The sequence below is a fragment of the Rhinichthys klamathensis genome, unplaced genomic scaffold (assembly GCF_029890125.1).
Source record: "Rhinichthys klamathensis goyatoka isolate OS25496 unplaced genomic scaffold, OSU_Roscu_1.1 h1tg000030l_1, whole genome shotgun sequence".
Classification (NCBI taxonomy): domain Eukaryota; kingdom Metazoa; phylum Chordata; class Actinopteri; order Cypriniformes; family Leuciscidae; genus Rhinichthys; species Rhinichthys klamathensis.
The window spans coordinates 2,284,055-2,302,027 of NW_026606580.1; the positions used below are offsets into that span (position 1 = coordinate 2,284,055).

At 37.8% G+C, this 17,973-nt stretch overlaps 1 protein-coding gene and 1 non-coding gene across 2 annotated transcripts; both read right to left on the minus strand.

The window, feature by feature from the left end:
* Positions 1-5,465: 5,465 nt before the first annotated feature.
* fbxw10 (F-box and WD repeat domain containing 10) lies at positions 5,466-15,997 on the minus strand. The gene is made up of 14 exons (XM_056245448.1): positions 15,435-15,997; positions 14,792-14,953; positions 12,590-12,817; positions 11,836-11,963; positions 11,371-11,487; positions 11,035-11,147; positions 10,698-10,901; positions 10,482-10,603; positions 9,331-9,485; positions 8,306-8,448; positions 8,028-8,186; positions 7,700-7,914; positions 6,767-6,955; positions 5,466-6,649 (listed from the first exon to the last, which is right to left on the minus strand). Exons 1-14 carry the CDS (start codon positions 15,961-15,963, stop codon positions 5,961-5,963), a joined length of 3,153 nt encoding a protein of 1,050 aa, XP_056101423.1. The 5' UTR covers positions 15,964-15,997; the 3' UTR covers positions 5,466-5,960.
* A 1,254-nt stretch (positions 15,998-17,251) lies between these two features.
* On the minus strand, positions 17,252-17,322 carry trnag-ccc (transfer RNA glycine (anticodon CCC)). The gene has a single exon. It is a non-coding gene; the product is annotated as a tRNA-Gly (tRNA).
* Positions 17,323-17,973: the final 651 nt, after the last annotated feature.

A 17,973-nucleotide genomic window follows, 5' to 3' on the forward strand; every position in this document is an offset into this window, starting at 1 on the left:
TCACAGACTTAAATACATAAAAAAATAAAATGAACAGCTCATGAAAGACAAATATCTGCCATGCTCCTGTTTAAGAGGAAATCTGGTAGAATAAATGTCAGGCTGTATGGTAGAGGTACTAAAGTGACAGGGAGCTGACAAAGTAAAACGGCGCATTTATGTGGAAATAATGACACGCCGTTGCATGAGACTGGTAAATCATTTCTAAGCGGCAGCAGCAAAGAGAAATTTTCATTGAGGATGTGTGGATCAAGGGCGCCACCTACAGCCGATTCCTTGCTTCCGTAAAAGCACCAAACTCTCAGTTCTGTCATAAGCTGGTAACCTGAGCACTTCAGGGAGGCATCACCGAAAACAAAGACTGACACTTGAAAATAACATTCTGTCGAGTAGAAATAAATCAGCACCCCATCCAACAGCATTCTTTGATCCACACTTTTCTTTCCACCAGGCTGACCTAATCACAGACTCTTTGAACAAGTTAAAGTTACCAAAACCACACAACGTCTGCCATTGATAAAAACCAATCAATGAGCAATCAGGTTAACTATATGAATGAGATGGGAGGTAATTAGTCCAATAGTACAGCTCTGGAATTAGAAATAATTGCCCACCCAAGTTTAGCTGACGTTTTCAGTCCTTATCAGTAAGGCTAATTGATCCAGCTTCTATCTGCTTCTTCTAGAAACACGAGAGTTCCTATAGGTTGCTGCAGATAATCCACCGAAGTTTTCTCAGCTACATTATGGCTCTTTTTCAAAACCGTAGGCAGCATTTGAGGCATCATAGGGACTATGTATATATTTAGGCTGCTTTTAAGATAACTTGGCCAAATTCTTGCATTGCATATGGCAATCCCATAATACACTGCACTGGAAGAAATGCATTCAAGAGTGCTGCAGGAATAGCGCATTTTTGTAGGCCAACTCAGAAGTTCGAATCACCCTGGTTCCCTCAACAAAAGGAAAAAACCCATTGACTTTTGAATTTTTGCAGGAAAATAAACTCTGTGACATGGTATTTTAGTATTATTTATGTACTCATAGTATTTAGTGGGTCTTTTTTTTTAGCTTTATTTTTATTTCATCTTTATTTCACTTAATGAAAATGGTTAGTAATAGTTTTAGCTAACTAAAAACACTGCTCTGTGACAAGTTTTTATTCTTAAAAGTTTTTAGTAGAGGATCTTCACAAATAAAGCCTAAATACAATCGCAGAAGTAAAAAGCAAAAGTTAGGCTAACCTTGTTAGCGACCGCCTTTTTTAAGACCCATAAAAGCTTATAAAAATATTACTGGGGTATTACTGACTACTGTTTTGTAGAATAAGACGTGAAAATATCTTGAGCTTGTGCTAACCACAGACCAAACCTATTGGGACAATGGACCTGGAATTGCAAAAATGCTTATTTATTTGGGGGTTTTAGAACTCATTCCTGTCGCACTTTTGCAACAGTAATAGAAATCAATTGTCCAGTCAAATCTCTTGTGCACTTTGTCCTCGTGTAAGTGTCCAAAATCAGCCACTTGTGAAGTTTTTCATAGAAGGCAGCTCTATATGCAGGCAAGGCAATTCGCTAGGTTTTACAGTCTTAGAAAAGAAAAGCTGTGGCTTCTCCGTTCCACTGTTTTTGTATTTAAGTGATGTCATTAGGTTTAGATAGAGTTACACATTATACTCCTGACAGGATATTTAGTCAATGACTGAAGTATTTACTTCAGCCACTGGATATTTAGCTTCACATTTCTCTCCATAGAAAATATTATTAGGAAATAAAGAGAAACATAGTTTTGACAAAGAAAACCAAACCATCTGTTTCTACTGTGTTTCCTTTCACATCACATCCTGGTTGAGAATTACGCACACTCACGGTTAGCTTCTCGCTATAATGGTGATTCCTTTGTTGTGACAATGTGGAGAATGTTCTAGATGGAGAACTAACACTGGACTGCAGTATGAATCGTTTCAAACTTTTCAAATAAATCTTAACTTCATGTCAATCTTCTTGGCAGAAATGTTCTTACCAAAGAGGCTCACGAAAAAGCATTTTGTGTGGCTGACGGTACATACTGTATATGCAGGCCCACACAGAATCTGAGGTTACATAACCATCCACATGTTGCGGCAGAAATGAAACCCCGCCATCATGCACTACACTGACCCTTTTCTTCTGACCCCTGAATATTTGTTTTTTCAATATTTTTCCTAATGATAACGCTTTCATCTGCTATCAGTTGCTGCAGTGTAAACAGTACAGCATGGTGCTAACAACAGCATCATGGGCTTGGTTGCAGAAGACTAGATCTGCTATGCTGCTGCTGCTTTTGATTATAGCTACTGCAAAGCAAGTATGAACTTCCTACTGCTTACAGATACACAAACACTGCCGTGAGCATGTAAGATGTGCAGCTGCTGCATAAATAGACATACATAAATCCTGTAGCAAATCTAGGCAGGTGGAGCTGGGGGAGGTGGAGGGTTTCAGAGTAACTCAGAGTCACTGCAGGACTAGCCTACAGCAAACAATGAACCAGACTATTTAAATGTTGAGTAAGAGGCGAATCAGTCATCGCCATACGGTAATGATGTGATTGCTTGCAGATTGCATATAAAGAAGTCTGTGCTCTCTAGAGTTTCATGAATGAAGTACATATATATACAGTAATGTTGAAAAGTACTCTGAGATCCGATTTTTTAAAAAGAAATTAATGCTTTAATTCAGCAAGAATGCATTAAATTGATCAAACTGTATAATATTACAAAATATTTCTATTTCAAATAAATTCTATTCTTTTAAAACTTTCTATTCATTAAAAATCATGAAAAAAGTTTAACTGTTTTCAACATTACTAATAAGAAATGTTTCTTGAGCACTAAATCAGCATCATTAGACTGATTTCTAAAGGATCATGTCAGACTGAAGATTGAAGTAAATGGCTGTTAATAATTCAGCTTTAAATTAAATTTAAATAGTATTTTAAATGATATTCGATTAGGAAAAAGCTATATTATATTTTAATATTTCATGAAATTACACACACAGAGAAAGAATATGTAGGGGCTTTGATTTGCTCATTTAAAAGCTAAGCATAAACTAGTCATTTTTTCCCCAGAATCAGACCTAATTATTGTAGTAGCACTGTATACCCTCATTATGTCATGTCTATCCAGCCTGTGGACAGTTCTGTCAAATGTCAACATGCCATGCAAATAAACTGTGGTTTAGGAGTTAAAATATGAACCACCAGGACCTCTGAGCAACCGCCTGCCATGTGTTTCCAACTGCCATCTCCATCTATGCAGCACATTTGCAGCAATGTGATTTGACAGACCATCATGACTAAATCCCTCTGCTCTCAGTCAAATGGAGATCACAAGCCCTTCTGTTCATTCATATGCACCGATTCTGACTATTGTTCAGCTTTTCAACTAACATCTGAGCTGTTTTATAGAAAGCGGAGGCTTTTTTCCCAGAAATCTCCTTTCCTGCATGCATCCACCCCTCCTCACCCCAACAAACAGCCCCAATATGTCCCACCCCAGGTCTCAGAGAGGAACAGGAGGCTTGTGCGCACTCCTGCATGAAGCCTGTCTGTTGTTCACCTTTGCTTTTATTTCACGCTCATTATCTCACCATGGAGCCGGTGACCCTGGACAAAAAGGCCGCTACCTGGGGGAACAATGCTGGGTTTTCAGGATTTCGGTCTCCACTGAGAAGGCTTGTAGGAGTGCATTCTCCTCCCCCGATTTCAGACACAGTCACTGGATGGAGAGAAAAGAGGGATACGGTGAAGCCTAATTTTCTGCAGATTAAATCTAATTAGCACAAGAGAGCTCCTGAGAGAGGGGACTTTAGGGGTGAGGGGTGATTGCTCGTACTTACAGCCCACCCCTCACTCTCCACTGCTTTCACTCGCCGTTTGCTTCCTCCGCTGCACTGCTGCACAGCTGTTGAATGCTCAAACAAATCTTCCCTGGAACGGAACCTCATCCACACCCTTCAGTAATGCCCTGAAGGCAACGGTAGAAAGCAGGTGGCAAGTAGAAAGAACTGGTCAGGATGGCCATCAACAGCTGCTGGACAAAAAACTATTGGGATCAAAGGTCCAACTTTTAAAGGTATCATGTAACTAGTTTCTGCTCCAAATCACTTTGTAGTTAGACATTAGCCGAACACATTTGCTTTAAATAAGTGAATCAAAGAAAAAGACACTCACCAGCAAGTATTGTGCCCGAAAGTATCCAAAATGTTTGTTCCATGCTTGATTCCAAGGCTTACCAAAGAAAACACTGCGTTGTGGTGGAGGCTAAACATATTTCATAGGCAGCATTTATTTGAAACACTTACACTACAGAATTTCCAGATAAATGGAATTCTTAATTCATTTTCAATGGGAGAAAGACGGTTAAACAGAGATGACAGTAGCACTGAAAGCAGCAAAAGTACGACTGCTAATAAGACATATTGTGCAAGATAAAAACCTCATGGCTGCTGCATTTCATTGACAAATCAGAAGTGATTTTATTCATATCCATTTAAATTGGCATTTGGCTTTTACGTTAAAGTGGCAATGAAATGGAAGTATAGCAACAGATCCTTTCTTTAATATTGTGACACCCAAATGAATCAAACTATCAAAAAAGGGAAAAAAATGAAGGGCGGCAACTTAGTTCTATCCGTCTGTTGTTGATAGGATGGAGACAGTTGGCTGAAAGCGAGCGTGCTGACGATTGTAAGTTTAAGCAAACTAAATGATCAGAGGAGTTAGGCATACAGTATGCCACCAGAGAGAAGTCTTCACAATAATATGCATTTAGAAAATAGATAGCAGGAATTTTCATTTCATGTTGACATAATTCATTATTTGACTGGATTGCCATTTTGCATTTTTACAAAAGCGAAATGAAGATAACTGGATGCAACTTGCATAAAACGCAGCACTAAAATGCTAACTGCTTATCTTTAGAGTTAGAGAACCTCAACAGATGATGTTCATTTGATGAACATCATTTGTTTGAAGCAGACAGCTTTACATTGCCTGACACTGCCACATAAACTCTACTTTCAACAAATCTTTCAATCTTTAAATAGAACAGCTCCCTAATAAGAATCAGCTAAAGACAAAGAGACTTAAAACAACAGTTCTGAAGGAGATAAACATTTTTTTTTTCAAAGATCTCTTTACTCACAGTGTGTGGCAAATCTAATTTATTTTATGTCTCTCCAACTTCAGCAAATTATGTTTACACTTCTTGTCAGCATCTCTCATTAATAAGAGTAAAAGTCAGAGTGATTGTATATGCATACAACTGGTGATACACTGCCTGAAATGATCAAACACTCTTAAACAGGCACTTTAAAATATTGTAAAAAGATTATAATGTATAAAGATCCTTTAGAGATTCAAAACTATTTCAAATAATGTTCATAACGTCGTTCCGCCCTGAGAGGATCACTTATGATTTATGATTTCCGTGGGACACAGTTTAGCTTGCACTTTGCTGCCCCCTAGCATCAAAACATGTATACAAAATAAACCCACAAAAGGAAGACATGTATTAATAATCTCAAACTGCATAGATATAATGCAACATCTATCCATCAAAATATATGTGAGGTCAAAGACTATAACATAAAAATATACAAGAAGTAAAAAACACAGATTGGACTGAGAATCCTGTTTGAAAATCCAGATTAAGCTGGTATCTTTGTTTTGGGACAAGCTGCGTATTAGTTAGTTACTTGGACCAGCTGTGATGTACTAAACTACTAGATTTTCCCCCAGGAAATGCCAACTTATCAAATTCACAATAACATTTAAAATATTGTATTATGCTATTATATTATGTACTTCTATAGAGTAAAATATCAACCTTAGAATTCAGTTGTGTCTGGTTAGCTAATAACAAAAGTGTGTCATGCTTTTAGATTTCAGTACCTTCATGAAACCTAGTTTCCTTTACTGATGACAATGGCTGTGCTTGGAAACACTTTTACTTTGGTCACCCCTGCCATGTTTGTGACTCTGCTGCTGTCTGGTACACTCCTGAATGAAAGCGTCCAGTTGCGTGTCCGTCCTCAGCTGAAAGACACCATGCTCCTTGAAGGGGTCTAGCGGGACGTGATGTGAACTGGACTTTTTGGTCATTTTAAAATCTTCATGGCAATGTGTGGGCATGGAAGTTCTCCTCAAAAACAATCGCTGTGGAGCCTTGCCATCTTCCGAGGAAGTCGTATTCAGAGGGTCAACCTTGTTTGTGCCAGACCGAATTACTTTGAAGGATCTCTGGGATTGTTTGGGAAGAGAGTGAGGTGTCAAGCAGGTCTGCCTGGACTTTAAGGAGCCCTGAGGGTTGAGGTCAACGCTGTGGGTAGTGAATGGAGCATGGATTTCAGACGTTCTTTTGTTGGTGGTTTGAGATGATGTCTCTCTGGATAAATCAGGTCCCCAGGCATCTCGCACCCTGGCGTTCAGCTCCATGTTGGACCTGGCCTTGTCACTGCACAAACTCTGCTGGGAGCTGCTGGCCCTTAGTAGAACTAGGTCAGGGGTCACCGGGTGGTGAGGACCTCGCTTTCTCACCCTGTCTCGGGCTGCCTTCTCACTCTGGCTGAGTACTGAGTGTTTGGTGCCATAAGTCTTCTTATCTTTAAATAAGGAATCCATTCTCATATTTCATGCATAAACTTTCATCTTAAACTATAATTTTCTAATTATGTTCTAGAAAACACCTGCATATCGAATCATTTGGCCTAATCTCTTACCTAAGTTGGTGGTGGCAGTGCTTGGTGTGCGGCTGACTCGGTTTTGAAAGTCCTTATATCCACTGCTTGCTGAGAGAACAGATCGGGGCCTGGTGAGGCACTCAGACTGCATGTTGATGAAGGTCCTGTTGTGACGATGAGCCTGGAGCTGATTCCACGTCGCCGCCCTTGTGGACTCCTGCTGAGCATCTGAAGGTACCAAACACAGAAATGTTAGTGTGAAAATTCACCCCGTCTAATTTCTAAATGCATGTTGTTGATCTTATTGTGAATGATTCATCCGTTTACGTTTCTTTTTTTAATGTTGACCTCGTGATGTTTAATCAAACCCAAACCCTTTCTTACAAATGGTTGCAAGCTCGCATTCAGATCCACCTTCATCCAATGAACAACCGGTGGATTGAACTAAGTCACTGCTGCCCTCAGACACTCAAATGTGTCACAATATGGAAGAAAAGATCTGACAAAACAGTAGGGGAAGGAGATGGACCACTCATATAAAAATGAGAGAGAGAAATAGTAATGCTTAAAGGGGTCATAACATGGATTTTTTGTATTATTATTGTTTTAATATGTTCCTTGCGTTTTACTTCTAATGTTAATAAAGTTTTTTTGCGCAAAAAAACAACAACAAAAAACAAATAAATATGTATTTATTTATATCTGACCCTCTGTCTGAAATAATAAATGTTTAAGGGGCGGCTTCTTTGGCATGTCAGTAAACACCACTGTTATCATTGGCTAATGTCACTGCATAGAAAACAGTATCAACGGCCACTCGCTATTGCACGTGAGTGTTTTGAAAACATTAATTTTTTCAATTCATTTCATGTATCATAATCTATGATCATAATCCATTGTGAGTCAAGATTAGAAATTACATTCTGTATATCAATTTAACTGTAGTCTATAGGGCATTTGGAAAGGTGGTACCTCGAGCATGCTGCATACTGGGGGTTGAGAGGCTCTTGAAACGGTGAAAACGACTTTTTGTGCTGGGTGAACCGCCTTGAGTCGTCCGTTCAGAAGTCCGAGGCACACTCTCAAGAGAGATCTGGGACCGCTCAAAAAAAGCACTGGCAGAGTAGTCCCAGTGAACCTCAGCGAACTGGAGCATCAGAATACTCCCTCTGGTGTTTACGACCACACTGACAGCATGACAAAAATCTTTTTCAGATAATATAGCATTACAATAAAGAACAGCATCATTAAATTGTGCTTATAAAATTGAGTAATATGTCTGGATACAGGGTAAACTCACGTGTTGTGGTGTGTGTGTAGAGAAAGGACAGGGCATTGCTTCATGTTTGTCCTTATAACTCTCAGGCAGTCTCCATTTAAGAAGTTGAAGATGCGGATCTTTCCGTCCATGCAGCCTGTAATGAGCCGCAGGAACAGGAAAGACATGGTCAACACCTCTCTAAAGAAAATAATTGAGAATAGGCAAGATATCAGATTATTTATGAAAGTGCACAATCATGCTATTAAAAGTTATTGATTAGAATGACCAGCTGTACGGTCACTGATTGGTTTTGTCACTTTGGATGCTGGAAGGTCCTCAGGCATTTTTTGAAGCTACAGTTGGTGCTCCATGCCTTGACCTCCCCATCTGAACCCCCAGAGAGGATATGCCACTGATCGAAGCACAGGCACAGCACTGCACCCTGGTGACCACTGATTTGCTGTAACAAGAAGAGTATATTCAGTATTTTATTTTTTATTTTTTTACATAATTTCTAGGATACATCAATATTTAGGTCACATTTTCAAAACTCTTCACACAGTGAGCACAGCAGCAGTCTATGTGGGGTTAACTGTGGATCCTTTATCATTGCTTTGGGACAAAATGCATTTAATAGCTACTTCTTTCAAATAACAAATTATTTATTTACTCAGACACAAACACTACCAAAACTGTGTGTACTACCTACCTACAGGACCATTTGCACATACATACTATTTAGTTAAACTTACTGTAAGTACAAAACATAATACAAAACACATTTCTACAGTAATGCCATATTGAAATATATTCTGAATCTAAAATAATGGAATATTATCAAAACAATTAAATGTAGCTGAACACCAACACAGGTATTAGTCTTTCAATTTCATTACCGTCTATTCAAAAATAAAAACTGAAGAATAATTTTGTACTGCAATTTAAACATGGACCATGAAACATAGTGCAGTGAATTCTAAACAGTGAAGAGAGTCATTCTTGTTTTGTTAAATACATTTTTACAAAAGAAAACATTGTATAATGCTTCCTGTTGTTAGTGTTTTTAGGTTGTTGTTTTATGCATGACTAAGTGTGTTTGTCGGGTGACAACCTTTGCTATTGTTATGGAAGAATGGCTTGACTTGAGACATTGGTAGTTTTAGTGCATTTTGAATATGACAGAGATTACTGCTGTGCCAAGTTGAAAGTTGGTTATGAGAACTTAACTGTGTGAAGAGTTTTGCAAAAGTGACCTAAGTATTAAGAAATGTGTCCTAGCGATTGCACACACACACACACACACACACACACACACAAAAAGATCACAAAGCATCTCTCTCACCCTTGTAAGTGATGCCGTCTCTATGCTCCATACCCTGATCTGACCTCCAGCACAGCTACTGACCACCAGAGTTTCATTACTCTTCACACACATGATTGGTTTAAGGTGTTTAAACTTCAGATTCTCAACACACTTCCCCGTCAGTAGGTTCCACACTGTGATCAATACACACATAGACAAACACTTTTACAAACTACTGGCTTTGGCCTCTTGGTGTAGAGTGCCAGAGTGGCAATTGTGCATCATTTGGGCCAGAATAACACACATTCACTAATGGCAGTGTAGGGATGTACCAGCACGCAGAAAATACACACTACTGTTCAACAGATTGGGGTCAGTAAGATTTTTTTTTTTTTTTGTGAGATATTATTACTTTTATATTACGACAGAATTTTTTTAATAAATGCTGTTTTTTTAAGTTTGTCTTAATCAAACAATCCTGAAAAAAAGTATCATGATTTCCACAAAAATATTAAGAAGAACAATCGTTTTTAATGTTGATAATAATTAGAAATGTTTCTTGAGCAGCAAATCAACATTGGAATTTCTGAAGGATCATGCGACACTGAAGAAAATTTATTTTAAAATGTATTAAAAAAGACATATTTTAAATTGTAAGAATAGTTCACAGTATTACGATCAAATAAATACAGCATAACAGACTTCTTTCAAAAACATACAAAAAATCTTACCGACCCTAAACACATATTTTACGGAATTTTTCAAAATATTACTCAATTTTATTTAACTTAAAAAAAAAAAAATCTGTACATAAATATGCAATTGTCTATTTTCCTTCTTCCAATAATCTTTTCAGGCCTCAAAAATACAAATAAATTAGATGTTGTTTTAGTTAAAATTGCACACTGAAGATTTAAATGTATAGATCCAGACCCTTTTAAAAGGCCTGTTCACATCAAGAACAAGGATTATAAAGATAATTATAAGGATAACGGTGTTGTTAGCATCATTATAGTTGTGAATAGTCGTTACTTTTGTATCCTTTATTGTTATACTGTAGTTGTGGTGTGGACTTCCCAAAGCTCATTAAAACGATTATTAAAGTTTTTTTATTTTTTATTTATGGTTTTATAGTTATCATCCTTAGTGTGAATGGGCCTTCAGGTATATTACAGGTCACAACCTCCTACCTCTAATTCTACAGTCTTTGGCTCCAGACACCAGCCTATCTCCGTACAAATCCAGGCAGTTTATAGTGCCAAAATGTCCATGAAAAATCATTGTACATACGCCTGTCTTCAGGTTCCAGCACCTTTGAGTACAGGAGTACAGAAATAAAGCACAACATTCTTTACTGCTGTCTATGACTTTAGTTTGTTAAACGACCATAGTAAAGTCTGACTAACCTGATACTGAGGTCATAGCTGGCGCTGATAACCAGGTCTCTCTCTTCACAAACCAGAACTGCTCTTACACTACCTGCATGTCCTTGGATCACTAAAGGAACCTCTTTGGGTGACGCGACATGCAGGAACCTGATGGTACGATCCCTGGAGCCAACCGCCACAAACTGCCCCCCAGCATAATGTATCACTCTACTGGGGTCTTCTCTATATGGAGAAAATGACAGGAAGTTCTAAAACTTTGATATAATACATACGAATTAGCTATATTAAATACATTTATATGTTTAATAAATGTATTGTAGAGTATTTTCCAACATATTTTCTACAGAAATTCTACCTTTCCAACAGGACCAAGATGTTATACACTCCACAGTACACGTTGCGTTCTTCCATTTGGACTGTCTTAGTTATAAAGCCTTTGTAGGTAGAATCCAAATCCTGTTCTTGTGTCTAAAAACACCAAAAGAGTCAAATCTAAGTTTATAATGAAGATTAAAAATATACATTTCTGTCATGACAAGTGTTTGGCATGGCCAAATAAGCTGTGCCCTATATAATACGATGTGATTGCAAACAGATTGACTTACAGTAAGGATCAGCCTGCGCCATTTAGAGTTTCATGAAAGAACTTTGTATATATGTATATGCAGAGTGCAAAAAGTGGCTTTTTTACCAGCTTATGTTTGAGGAAATATTCTCCATGCTGAAACTGCTTGTGCCCTTCACTGATGGGCACTAAAACTTCACAGATCTTAGCATAAACCGGGTTGACCTTAGATGTTGAGTTACCCTGAAAATGCATACAAATGATCAGAACTGTAACATTTAGAACAAAGTTATATGAGCTACTTTCATGTGACAAAAACACAGACAGATTATTATTAAAGTAACCAAATGAACACACTCACAATATTAGTATGTTTTATCCTAAGCTACGTATAGTGCATTGAAGGTATATAATTGATCAGAAGACTGTGTGTTCCCTGGGATTCGAATCCATGCAGTTGCCATTGCTAAAACCAAACACCAAATGGTGCTACCATGTTTACCAACTGAACTGCAGGTTATACTGTGACATATTTGATATCTTTGAGATAACAAAATAAACTATATATATATGATTTTTGACATGTATTACTTGCAAAATCATGGCCTGTTTCTCAACATTCTTCTTTACTTCCACCTCAGTTAAGATCTCATCAGTTAGCCATTGCCAGTGCTTGGACACACACCTGCAGTTGTACAGTGAGACCTTATCCAAAAGCCCTAGAAGTGTAAATGACAACAAAAAAATAAAAAATAGATTAAAAACTAAATGCAAGTACTTCTGATAGTAATTTTCCCTAAAATTTCGAAATTATTTATAGATGGTCTCTTGAAAAGAAATTGGTTGCCATGACTGTGGTTTAGTTTCAGTTTAGGTTCAGTTGCTAGGTCTTGTACATTCTAGATACAGTATCTTTTTGAGTCAACCTAACCCTCTTGTCCACAGGCAATAAAGTTGTCTCCATAGCAGCACAAGACTAGACTATTTCACAGGTCTGAAAAGAACAACACAGTGATGCTTACAAATGACATGAACGAAGCATGCACTCATACAGTATAACGACGAGTGAAACAAAGCATCTGAATTCAAAAGAACCAGTCAAGCTCAACTTATAACACCTGGGAAAGAGAAAAGAAAGAGAGGGAGGCCATTGTTTCTGTTTTGAAAAAAAAAAGAAGAAGTTGTTAGTCTATTTATTTTGTTTCACTTTTGTATTGCTGGGAACAGTGACAGACATGCAGAATTCATGTTAGAATTAAGTCCAAAACTAATCGGTTTATACTTAATTCTCACGTTAAGTTTAAACAGTCAACTCTTCATAGACAAGTGGGAAAACTAGACTTACCCAACATTATCTTTGCAATGTCGACTGGCAGTCTTCGGATAAAATCTTTATGACGGCTGACCCCTGACAGAGATTTTGAAGACCTGGGGACGACGGTGAGGGCAGGATCAGGATCATCAGAATTGTCGGAGTCAGAATCTCTCCCTTTTCTTTTGTTCCAGGGGTCTAAATTCTGCATGTCCAGCTCAACCTCATGACAGATACTCTTGAGAGATTTGGCATCCTTTACTGTCAAATAAATGGGTGACTTGAATAAATTCAAACACTTACAAATATAAATGTAATTTACTTTTAATTGAATTTACTTTTTTAAATAAATATAAAATATCCAATAATTTATGGAAAAAGTCAAGGTGCTCCTCATTTGGGAGTCACACTTGTGGTCTTCGCGGTCAAAAGAAACCAAACCCCTGAAATTTAACTTTTTATGGTACTAATTAATATTTATGCAATAATTATGATCCATTTTTTCCCATTGAAAATCATTTTAAAAGAAAAATTGTGTATGTGTGTGAGTGTGTTTTGCACTCTTGATGTGTTAGAGATTCACCACTTCACTGTTGTGTGCTTTTTTTCTGCATCGTGGCTGATTTGTAGATTGTACACACAAAAAATTCTCTGTATTTGTGCCTATTTCCCATTCATTTCCTATCCCGGTCATTTTGGACCACGAAGACCACAATGTGACTTCTTTCTTTTTTTTACGACCACTTAGACTTTTCAAATCATGCCCTCAATTTTTGTGTGTGTTCATATACCAAGTGCCATTCCGGTTCAGACCATTCCGATGAAACTACGATTTTTAAAATTTCAAAAAATGTAAAAGATTTTCAGTCAAAAGTGACTGAAGAGCACCAAGAGGGTTAAAGCTCCTGTAGGTAACTTTTGAAAACATGTATTTGCTAAAACTGTCATTATGTCCTGACAGTAGAATATGAGACAGATAATCTGTGTAAAAATCAAGCTCCTCTGGCTCCTCCCAGTGGTCCTATTGCCATTTGCAAGAAATACACGCTCCCGGTCAGAAACAACCAATCAGAGCCAGGAGGAATGTCTTAGCAGTGTCAATCACGCTCGTGTACGCGCTGATCACACCCCTCTCTTGCACAGCGCGAGCCGTCGTTCAAACTCAAGATTGCCGGCGAGCTGCAGCTGTGCTTATGACGGAGAAACAACCTAAACTGCCAATTCTCGAGTGACACCTGCTCATAAAACAAAGAGGTAAAAGGAAAAAGACTGATGACGATAACCAAGCGAAAAAGAAAGAATTACACAGAGCCCATTAACTCGGTGTCAAAACTCTAGCCGCATAACATGTAGATAAAATGTCACGCACTCTGCTAAGCAACAATTGAAACCTGCTAATTCACTGGCTTGTCATGTTGCTGAAATAATGTACTAGCGCACCTTATCTAGCATTATATATCGCTAGAATAATTACTTACATACTGTAACGTTAGTTACCGTTATATTAACGTTATCTTACTAGCTATTTATAACTTATAGAAAGAGTGCAACGTTATAAAGTTATGTAGGCTATTGCAAAATACATAATGATTTGAGGACCAAGTTTGTAGTCAAAGTATGGGCCGGCCATAGTCAATGTAAAGCATATTATTGACGTTTATTCCCTATTAGTGAATGTGCCATATAACTTTTTATCCGTCGTTATGTGTGGCCCTGTTTACTAGCCTGCGCGTTCACGACGGGCTCCGCTGTGGAGGACGAGCTGTGGAGGGAGGGCTGTAGCGCAGCAGAGAGCAAGGGGGTGGGACCTGTAAGTTGTGCTTGTTCAAATTTTCAGGCTAAGTCAACGTTTTCTCAAAACTCCCTACTGCAGCTTTAAGTAACAATATTTATAACATTAATAAAGAAATGTTTCTTGAGCACCCAAGATTTCTGAAGGATCATGTGACACTGAACACTGGAGTAATGACTGCTGAAAATTCAGCTTCAGATTTTAACAATATTTCACAATATTCCTCTTTTTGCTGTATTTTTTATCTAATATGCAGCCTTGGTGAGCATAAGAGACTTCAAAAACTTTCAAAAATCTTACCGACTTCAAACTTTTGAACGGTATTATATTATCATCAGCAGAATCATGGCCTGGTTTCAATTATAAATATAATAAAAATATTTACTTTTTAACATACATTTTTTTTTAAATCCAATCACTTATGCAAAGAGCTCACTACTTACTCTGTTCTGAGTGCTCCTGTTTTAAGACATCTGTCTGACTGCCCTGGTGAGCTTCTCGAGGGAGATCAGCTGGCTCATATGAAGTACATGCCTTGATGAGAAGATCCAGATCCGGGTGGTCATCTGAATGGTAGGAGACGCGTGACTCTGTAACTGAGAGATCTGCAAAAATATCTATAATCAGGCAAGATGATGTTTAAAGGGATAGTTCACTCAAAAATGAAAATTCGGTCATTATTTAGTCACTGAATTTCTTTCTTCTGCTGAACACAAAATAAGATATTTTGAAGAATGTCGGTAACCAAACTGTTTTTGGTTACTGACATTCTTCAAAATATCTTCTTTTGTGTTCTGCAGAAGTTGTGAACAAGTAGTGGTGAACAACTTGAGGAGGGTGAGTAAATTATGACAGAATTTTCATTTTTGGGTGAACTGTCCCTTTAAAAACCTTCAAAGTATTTGATAAGAACTGTTTACAGAGCTGAAGTATTGTGGTACTTCATCTACAACCATTGATAGATTAATGTAAAGTAGTGCCTTTACTGATTAAAGTGCCATTTACTAAAAATGCTTTTTGTTTAAATGTGATTATTGTGATGCCTTTTATTATGACCATTGCTCAGTTGGTGATGTGGATTCTTACCAGCATTGCTGAATTGAAGAAATTTGTGTTTCTCCCAAACAATCAGGATATGCACCAAATTTGCTAACATGTGCAAAAGAGGGGTGTCACATAAAGACAAGAGCCCCAGCACATACTTGGACTTGGTCGAGTCTGGGCTCTTCCTAAACCATTCCCAGGTTTCCAACATGCCCATTCCATGCAGTTTTGTGTCCATAGCTCCATCCATCCTCCATATGGTGTCCTCGGGTTTGCTGGGCAAAGCTCTGGACCTGGAATAAGTGAAATCTTTCCCTGATGTCACTTGTAAAACACCCTGAAGATGCTCCAGGATTTGAAGATTGTGGCACCGCACTAGGATACCAGTGAGAAACCTCCTCTGAGATGCTCCTCCAGTCTTATTCACCCACTGGGTGTAGTGGTGCAGTTTCTGAGAGAGGACACACGACTGACAGCGACCACAAATGTTGAAATCTTCACCTTTTTTTTTACAAGACCATTCGAGTACTGAGTCGCCAGCTTCTCTCCTTAAACATTTGACTTCAGTCATCTTGATAGTCTAGAAATGTGCAGATCCATTAAAATGAGTGGGTTTTAAAACAGGAAATAGGTAAGGAATTATAAATCATATAAATGATTCGATCCACTAAACTGCCTCAAACTTCAGTTACACCCTCATAGAAACTTCAAGCAAACTTACGACGCTTGTTGCCGAGCAACAACAACAGAAGCACTTCAGTTCCAAAATGACATCCTACAAGCTAACGTTACCTTCGTTTACATTTAATAGACGGGTTTTTATCCAAACAAAAGAAATGTAAGACGGAAAAGTTATCCAAAATGCTGCAATACAACGCTGCAGTTTCAACAGTGCACTGAGCCCAGTAAAACCTAATTGTTTACTTTAGTTTCCGTGGAGAGATTATTTGTCGACGATGGCTGAAGAGGAAGAGTCTGTGTCTGAATATGAAAGGTTATCTTGTTAATTAAGATTTTACATTTAGCAACAATAGATAATATATGGTATTTGATGGTGGTGGCTACCAGAACCTATGATTCATCCCAGTAACGCGAATCTTTTCTTTTGAATCCCTTGCTTCACTAAAATAGATTCATTCAGAATCGTTCACTAAAATAGATTCATTCAGAATCGTTCAGAAATACGCTATGAGGTGACGAGGCATTAAGAGTGACTCATTGAACCATTCACTCAACCGATTCGTTACAAAACACCGATCCGATCGAACACGCTTAAACTTTTATTAAAATTCTGCTAAGACCATCTAGGAATAGTCTTTCCATAAAAAATGTTAAATCACATGTAATTAACACAAATGTGTATGGTCATCAGTCATTTTACACACTTTTCCAATCCAGCTGCTCGTTGATGAACGATGTCTCATAATATGTCTATGCTCATTTCAATCAGTGCCGCTCAGTCTCGTTTAGATTCAAAATACCGAGTCTGACTTGTTAAAAAACGGGTGCATAACGGTATTGATTCAGTAGATCCAACCAATAAAATGCTCACTCATAGGCCGCGCCGCGCGCAGTCACGCGCTTTAACGAGAAAAGACACCGACGGTTTGTATTCGTAAACGAGACCTCAGAAAAACAAGCGGGACATTATTGTCAATAGAAAATAGACTCTATCAGAAAGTACAGATATGTTGTTGTTTTTTAATACTTTATCTGGTTATACAACCAGGCCTGGCGGCAAATTCTGAAGTTTACACAGGAATTATTGCACTTCATCAAAGAGCCTCTTTAATATTATCGCTGAGTGGGACGATATTTAGTAATATTTGTGATTTAATTATTAGAGGATTAATAAATTGTGCGCCGCCCGGGAATCGAACCCGGGTCGCAAGAATGGGAATCTTGCATGATACCACTACACCAGCGGCGCGTGCTATGCAGTGATCAATACGACGGACACGAATCTGCCTTTCCAGTGAGTCCACATTTCTATTCAATCACGAATATATATATACTACTGAATTGCTCCCAACATGAAATCCAACACAGTGAACAAGACAACATGCAATATGAATTTCAGTACGACTACAACATGCAATACAGTACATGCAAAACATCCTACTACTGTACCACACATTCAGGATGGAGAGATACACATGAAATAAAAATAAAAATATATAGTTTTGCTTTAGCGTTTACTAAAGATTCTTTTTCAATTAAATTGAAAATGAAAAATAAATAAACTGTCAAACTTTTACGCCTGGTTTTATCTTTAGCTGTGTTTGTGTTTTGTATAGTGTTGTCCAGGCCAGGGTACAAATTCGCATCTTTCTCAACTCCAGAAGTTCTTCATAATGACCACATGATGCCGCTATAACTCTTCGCACCGCAGTGCAATCTACAACCACTGTGGAAGTGAGATTATATTATATTATATTATATTATATTATATTATATTATATTATATTGTAGATTTATAACTGCAAATTAAGGAAGGGACAATGTGTTTTTGTGGTATTTTTCCATATACAAATGCAATTTGAAATTATATGTTGGTAGAATCAATAAATTATATTAGTGA

What these genes read in the sequence shown, in the direction of transcription:
- fbxw10 (XM_056245448.1), bottom strand. Translation starts at nt 15,963, where the DNA reads ATGACTGAAGTCAAATGTTTAAGGAGAGAAGCTGGCGACTCAGTACTC. An exon ending in AGCTATGACCTCAGTATCAG is followed by an intron (nt 10,604 to 10,697) that starts GTTAGTCAGACT and finishes CTGTACTCAAAG; the next exon opens with GTGCTGGAACCTGAAGACAG. An exon ending in AGACGGCATCACTTACAAGG is followed by an intron (nt 8,449 to 9,330) that starts GTGAGAGAGATG and finishes TTCTTGTTACAG; the next exon opens with CAAATCAGTGGTCACCAGGG.